The sequence below is a fragment of the Apis dorsata genome, unplaced genomic scaffold, assembly GCF_000469605.1.
Source record: "Apis dorsata unplaced genomic scaffold, Apis dorsata 1.3 scaffold_538, whole genome shotgun sequence".
NCBI lineage: Eukaryota > Metazoa > Arthropoda > Insecta > Hymenoptera > Apidae > Apis > Apis dorsata.
The window spans coordinates 41,460-47,520 of record NW_006263759.1 but is presented as its reverse complement, the minus strand read 5'-3'; the positions used below and the strand labels follow the sequence as shown (position 1 = coordinate 47,520).

Genomic DNA, 6,061 nt, shown 5'->3' with positions numbered 1-6,061 from the left:
ATCCTCTTTTGAGTTGGAACGGCTCCGTGGCCGTTCGTCCGAATCATACGCCGGCTCGTGCGAGCTCGATAAACACGTTCCACAATTGGTGGTTCCTTGGATTCGTCTGGATTCGTGCCGTCACGATTTTTCGATAATTCCAAGAATTTATTACAAAGGAAACGAACGAGTTCTCGAGAAAATTCTCTCACCTCGATCGAATACGCGGTGTCGATGAAGAGGGCCACGTGATCATCGCAACCGGTTCGATAATGCGGCCGATTGGTTGGGCGATGGCGTGCGCGTTGCTCGCGTCTACTTTTCCAAAAAGTGCATCTCTGCTCGCCAGCGCGGAGGAGGAGAGTGTTGGTATCGTTGCTACAGCTCACCGCCATCCAACTGAACGCGGCAAACTAACCAAACTGCTGCCCATTTCCAAGGACACTTCACCGGATCCCGATACACACCGACTCGAACAATTAATCGACGATGAGAGGAGCAGGAGAAGGAAGAGGAGCGTACAGGGTAAAAAAATTTAAATTCAATACGTTTCGTATAATATATAATACGTACAATAATTCGTATACAAACGATATTATTCCGAGTCGTATAGTATCGAGCCACTCGTGAACAGAATTCTGTACAATCTGATCTCGTGTCTAATGTTTAGAAGGGACGAGAAGAGAGGGTCGAACGTTCGGTCATAAGCGAATCCAATTCATGCTGATGCCGATGATGTACAAAATGGGAGTGATGATGACGATGCTGATCGTTTTGACGGCGATCTCCGTCAAGGGATTGCTCGTTGGTAAGTGAAAAAAGAAAATCTATCCCATTTAAAATGATGATGCCGCGCATCGTAAAATTCTACGCGTATAATAAATATAAATTCCCTTTCTTATCTTATCGCATCGGTCTGAACGCGGACTCGCCATTACAGGTGCCATGTTATTAATGCTGAAACTGAGCACGCTAATAGCCAAGTTCTCCTTCGGTTGGCAGCACAATGCGCAGACTCCTCAACCGATCCATGTGCACGTTCACAACAGTCCACCAACGGCTCACAATCAAGCGTACAGCGGTTGGATGCCGGGGAGCGGTCCAGGAGGGGAACACCACTACTACTACAGAGCATCGTAAACCCTCTCCCCGTGAAGAGACCGTTTCTTCGATATATATATATATATATATATGTTTGTCGCAATTAGAATTAGACTTGTCGCGCGTACATCGTTCCTTCCTCGACTATATATCCATACCTCAATTGTGAAGAAAAATCGCGATTATTTGTGATAATTTATCATACGATCAAGCGAACTCGATGCTACATTTGCTCTCCACGTACCAAAGGATATTTACTCTCAGAATTTAAGTTTTTTTTTATTTAAGTTTTATTTCGAAAAGTAAGACTGGCACCTCGCCTCGAATCGCATATAGATATAATCGAGAAAAAGACCAAATTGAGAGGCCAAAATTGTGTAAACTTGTGTTACGTTTAAGGAACAACAACCTCAACACGTTTACCTCAACTTAGCGATATTAGTATTAATTTATTATTGTAGTAAGGAAGCAGCGTCTCCGTCTCGATAACCATCCACGTTTAATCCTAACAATTATATGTATATCATCGTAGAATGTATTTTATTAAATTTTTTTTTTTTTTTCATCATCATCAAATCGATCCTTCTCTTCTTTGCGCTTTCTTGCCTCGACTATTCTTTTCTCGACTTTTATCGAAAAAAATTTCGAAGAGGGTCCTCCTTTTTCAACCGGGAGATCGAGAGAAACGAAGTTTAAAGTTTTCCGCGTTTCAAGGTCAAGCTTGATTCACACCACGCGTCCGCGACCAACCGCGTCGCGTCTTCCGTGCCCGACGAATTGCACGAGTTCCAGTTTCCCGGTTTAGTGGGGTAAGCAAAAAAAAAAAAAAAAAAGGAAAGAAAAAAAGGAAAATGTCCGCTCTCCATTCGCCGTGTATCCAGTCTGTTCACCGACTTCGAAACCAAGAACCGCTCGTCGTTTTGCTCGCGGAAAAAATTATTCGATTCGAGTTTCGGGGGACCGGAAGTGAGGCAAGTAGCCGAGAGGCGGTGCCGAAACCGACGATTAACGGTACACCGGTCGTCGAAAGATTTTCTATTTCCTCTAATGGTGGAAATCGATGGTGGAATGGTGGAAGGGAAAAAGGTGAGGGGACGCGCGAAGAATTAATTAGCTTTAATTAGAAAGGTAGTTAAAAAAAAAAAAAAAAAAAAAAAAAAAATAAAGGTGTCGATTCAAGTTCCCATTTTTGCATTTAAGAATTAACTTTCCTAAGAGAGACGCGGCACGATGAATAAAGTGGACACGATTTTTTGGTGTTTGTGCATCGCGATTATGTACCAAACGTTGACGCGTGCTAACCATACTGCCAAGGATTCGAGCAACGCTCTGAGAATAGACATTTCTCGAGGAATTGCCGTGTACGTGACGAATAACGAAACGACCGTGAAGCTGAGCATGTCGTCTTTGATTAAAAGTAAGTAAAGAAAAAAAATATCGTTTTTTTTTTTGAAATTCGCTACTCACTCACGAATCTCGTCTTCTTCTTTCAAGGAGACGATCCAGAGGAACGAAAATTTGGAATAATAAGGTATAAAAAGAAAATTATAAAAGGAATCGGTATGGCGATGATGATGATCCCATTGATGATGCAGGTTTATATCTTTTCTATAAAAAAGAATAAAAGAAAAAAGAAAAAGGATCCAGCAATCTCGATACCGAACTCTAACGTTCTTTCGTCCGTTTAATTTTTCAGTTAGCATGGCTACCGGTCACCCTCTCCTCCATCAAATTGAGTTTAATCCGAAGCTTGTTCGTAGGGAAAATCGCGTTGGCAATAATGCTGTACAACACGCTGAGGAATTCCAAGAAGTCGGAAACGATAGTGATCCACAAACCTGAATATCACCAACACTATTACGAAACTTATCACGAACCGGAAGCGGATGACGACGGATGGTGGGGAAGAGGAACGAGATGGCACTTTTCCAAATAGAATTATATCCATATAACGAATAATCGTGTTTAAGATAATTATTGTTCCAACGAAAATTATATATATATGTATATATATATATAATTATATATGTATGTATATATATATATATGTATATACGTCTGTGATACGTGATCGAAAATCATGATTATTTTACACGAAACTTATCGAGAAGAATATTGAATTAATTTTCCGCACGATGAATCGGCGCTCGATCAACTATAGGAACTAAAATTAAATTGTGCTCTCGTGGAAACGTCTTGCGTACAGCGAGCGACCAACCAAGCACGAGATACACCGAGCGGCCCACTTTCGAACGGCATCGTAACGGCATTTCGGTCCAGATTCTGAACCACCGACCACGTACCAGTTTTCCCTTTTCTCTGCCGTTAAATTCGACGTCGAAATCGAAATCGAGATAACACCGTCCCGATGACGGATCGTTGACGCGCTCGTCCACATTATATACGAATATATATACGTCCGCGCGACAACGATACAACGCTACAGGCGATCACACAAAAATTGCAAAATTCTTCGCGAAGAAAGAATCGCGGCGGAGAAGGCGTTCCACTTTTCGAGGAGACGAGCGTAACGTTTCGTGGCGAGGAATATCAATATAGATCAATGTTAGGGACACGTAACGAAAGTACCGTCAATGTCGAATTTATCGTTCAAGGCTTCGTTATTCGATGTGCGTATACGTGCCAGAAACCCACCTTCCGTGCGCGTTTAGTTGGTATGCTATCGCCATCAATCGGCCGTATCGACAGCTCGCCATACGAAACGTGCGCCTCTATATACCGTTTTCTAAACTACAAAATGCACGATGCACGCCGCATACGTTACGCGGCAAATCGGAATCGAACCCGGATTAATCTCTGTATGCTTAGATCGCGCTACGTGAAAGCATCCAGCTTTTTCAGAAACACCGTTCCAATTCTCCCTGCTCCCCCCCAACGCTCTTGGCCCCAGTTTCAAAACTCTCCTCTCCAAGAGGTTGGAAGCCCTTTATCGCCTTAATCTTTTCCTTACGTTTACGCAACTCCAAACATGCTTTCACCTTTCACCTCGACGATATATCTCATAAATCGTTTTCCATTTGCGCGTCTGTCGTCGGCGCAGCGTTTGATTCGCCTTTTATTATGATCCTTACGACGAGACATTCGATAATCTCGAACGAATGGATATATTTTACGATGATCATCGATATGATGAACATTATCATCGAACTCGCGTTTTACAAAAATTGCGCAACGATGTATCGAAAGCTGTACACGCCGATCGAGAAAGTAATTATCGTTAGGATGGTTGGCTCGTCAAAGAAGAAGAGATTCGCATATGATTATATATCGGGTAGACAGAAAAATTGCGTTGTCTTCGCGATTGGTAGATACCGGTAAGGAAGGAAGGTTGTAACGAGAACTTTTATGGCTTCGTGTCTTCGCGATAAATACGCGTACTCACGATAGGCCGTAAAAAGATTTATAACTCGTGTTTGTTGTCGTTGTAATTATTCAAGCGCATGGGATGAAAGCGAGCGTCGAGCGATTCTCCTATTCTCTCCATTCGGATTTTTTCTCCAATAAACGGATAACACGATTTCCTCCTCTCTCTCTCTCTCTCTCTCTCTCTGGCAAATATTTTTGATAAATCGACAAAGAGATTTTTTTTTCTCCCTCCCTACTCGTTTCGTTGCATCACCATCGTTCAACGGTCGAGAAGGATTCGAACACTTTCAACGCTCATTCAATCTTTCGATCGTAAAGTGTTTGCAGCATCTCTCCCGCATCCGATGACGATTCCTTCGTTTCCTCGAAAGGGGAAATAATCGTTTAATAAACGAGTATCGCGTCGATGACGACATTTCCCTCGAGGGATGTATCGTCGAACCTTCCTCTCCCTCTGCGCCATTTTTCTCTCGTTCGTTCCCGTCTCGATCGCGCAGAACGGCCAAGAGCACCGAGCCGACGTTGCCGTTGTCGCTGTTTCTGCTTCCCCAGAGGACAGACCGTATCGGTTCGCCATCAACATCCTCGATTTCCAGCACAAACACGAGAACAAAGGTATGTAACTGTGACTCGAGAGAAAAAAATAATAGATGGAGAAAAATAAGGAAGAACGAGTTTGGAGAAAAATTACTTTTTGTCTGTTCGATTAAGATGCCGATGGGATTATCACGAGGGAGTATGGATTCGTAACCGTGGACGGGATGTATCGCGAAGTTCCTTCCCCAAAAAGGGACAAAAACGATAATTTCGTTGCGACCAGGACAAGGCGTTATAAAAGAATCAAAACTCGTAAGTTTTCGAAATAAGTTTGAGAAGAATATTATTATTATTATTATTATAACGAATCCTTCTGTGAATTTAAGTGAAAGATACGCAAGGGATATTGAAAAATAGGGCGAAAGGTGGGAGGAAGCTGAAGGAGGCAATAACGAGGGCGTGTCGGAGAGTCGCAGGAAAGGACAAGGCTGGAGATGTTGCCGGCACGCGGAATACGATTGCGAAACCGTCGACTTCCGATCCTTTGTTGGAAAGGATGAGGGGCGCGTTAATGGAAAAGGAGAGAGATGGTAGGAAAACGGATGGATCTTAAACGTTAACTCCTCTCGCCTCGCAAGTTCATTAATTTGATTTTTTTTATTAATTTTTATAGACGGCTCGTCTCGAGAATGGAACAAGAGTTTTTTAAAGATACGAGAGGGAAGGGTCCGGCTGATGAGAAACGTGATCGATCCCGCGACGAGGAATTCGACGAAGAAGAGATTGGAGAAGAAATTTATTTCTCGCGAGAGGAATTCATCCGAGAGCGTGAGACGTAAATGATCGAAGGAATAGCGAATGATGATCGATATCGTTTCAATTGCTACTACAAGTTCGCACGATTATCGAAGCGATATCGAGAACACGAATTATTGAATTATTTGCCCAACGAATTTGATCATCGACCCAATGTTTCTTTCGTTAACGCGACCAACGAGGAATCGCGACGACTCAAAGGGAGTTTCCTTCTTTTATTGATCTGTGCAATGATCTTCTT

General features: G+C 42.8%; 3 protein-coding genes across 4 annotated transcripts in view; all 3 read left to right on the top strand.

Moving 5' to 3' along the window:
- The first annotated feature begins 19 nt into the window (after window positions 1-19).
- Window positions 20-1,642, top strand: LOC102679464. Of its 2 annotated transcripts, XR_004151234.1 has the most exons (4): window positions 20-504; window positions 650-787; window positions 920-1,172; window positions 1,252-1,642. XR_004151234.1 is itself a non-coding variant. In XM_006620836.2 (3 exons), the coding sequence occupies exons 1-3, from the start codon at window positions 252-254 to the stop codon at window positions 1,117-1,119; spliced, it is 591 nt and encodes a 196-aa protein (XP_006620899.1). In that variant the 5' UTR covers window positions 21-251; the 3' UTR covers window positions 1,120-1,642. The 2 variants fall into 2 exon arrangements, 1 of the variants encoding a protein (XP_006620899.1); XM_006620836.2 differs by having other exon boundaries at window positions 21-504; window positions 920-1,642.
- Window positions 1,643-1,760: 118 nt separating this feature from the next.
- On the top strand, window positions 1,761-3,086 carry LOC102679596. Its single transcript, XM_031512983.1, has 4 exons — window positions 1,761-2,166; window positions 2,281-2,497; window positions 2,575-2,675; window positions 2,777-3,086. Exons 2-4 carry the CDS (start codon window positions 2,311-2,313, stop codon window positions 3,014-3,016), a joined length of 528 nt encoding a protein of 175 aa, XP_031368843.1. The 5' UTR covers window positions 1,761-2,166; window positions 2,281-2,310; the 3' UTR covers window positions 3,017-3,086.
- Window positions 3,087-4,847: 1,761 nt separating this feature from the next.
- LOC116186267 overlaps window positions 4,848-6,061 on the top strand; it is a 2,399-nt gene continuing 1,185 nt past the window's right edge. The window contains exons 1-5 of the mRNA XM_031512956.1: window positions 4,848-5,086; window positions 5,201-5,316; window positions 5,391-5,594; window positions 5,678-5,834; window positions 5,870-6,047. Coding sequence (XP_031368816.1) covers window positions 4,896-5,086; window positions 5,201-5,316; window positions 5,391-5,594; window positions 5,678-5,834; window positions 5,870-6,047 — 846 coding nt within the window. The 5' untranslated portion in view covers window positions 4,848-4,895. The remainder of the gene's footprint in view (window positions 5,087-5,200; window positions 5,317-5,390; window positions 5,595-5,677; window positions 5,835-5,869; window positions 6,048-6,061) is intronic.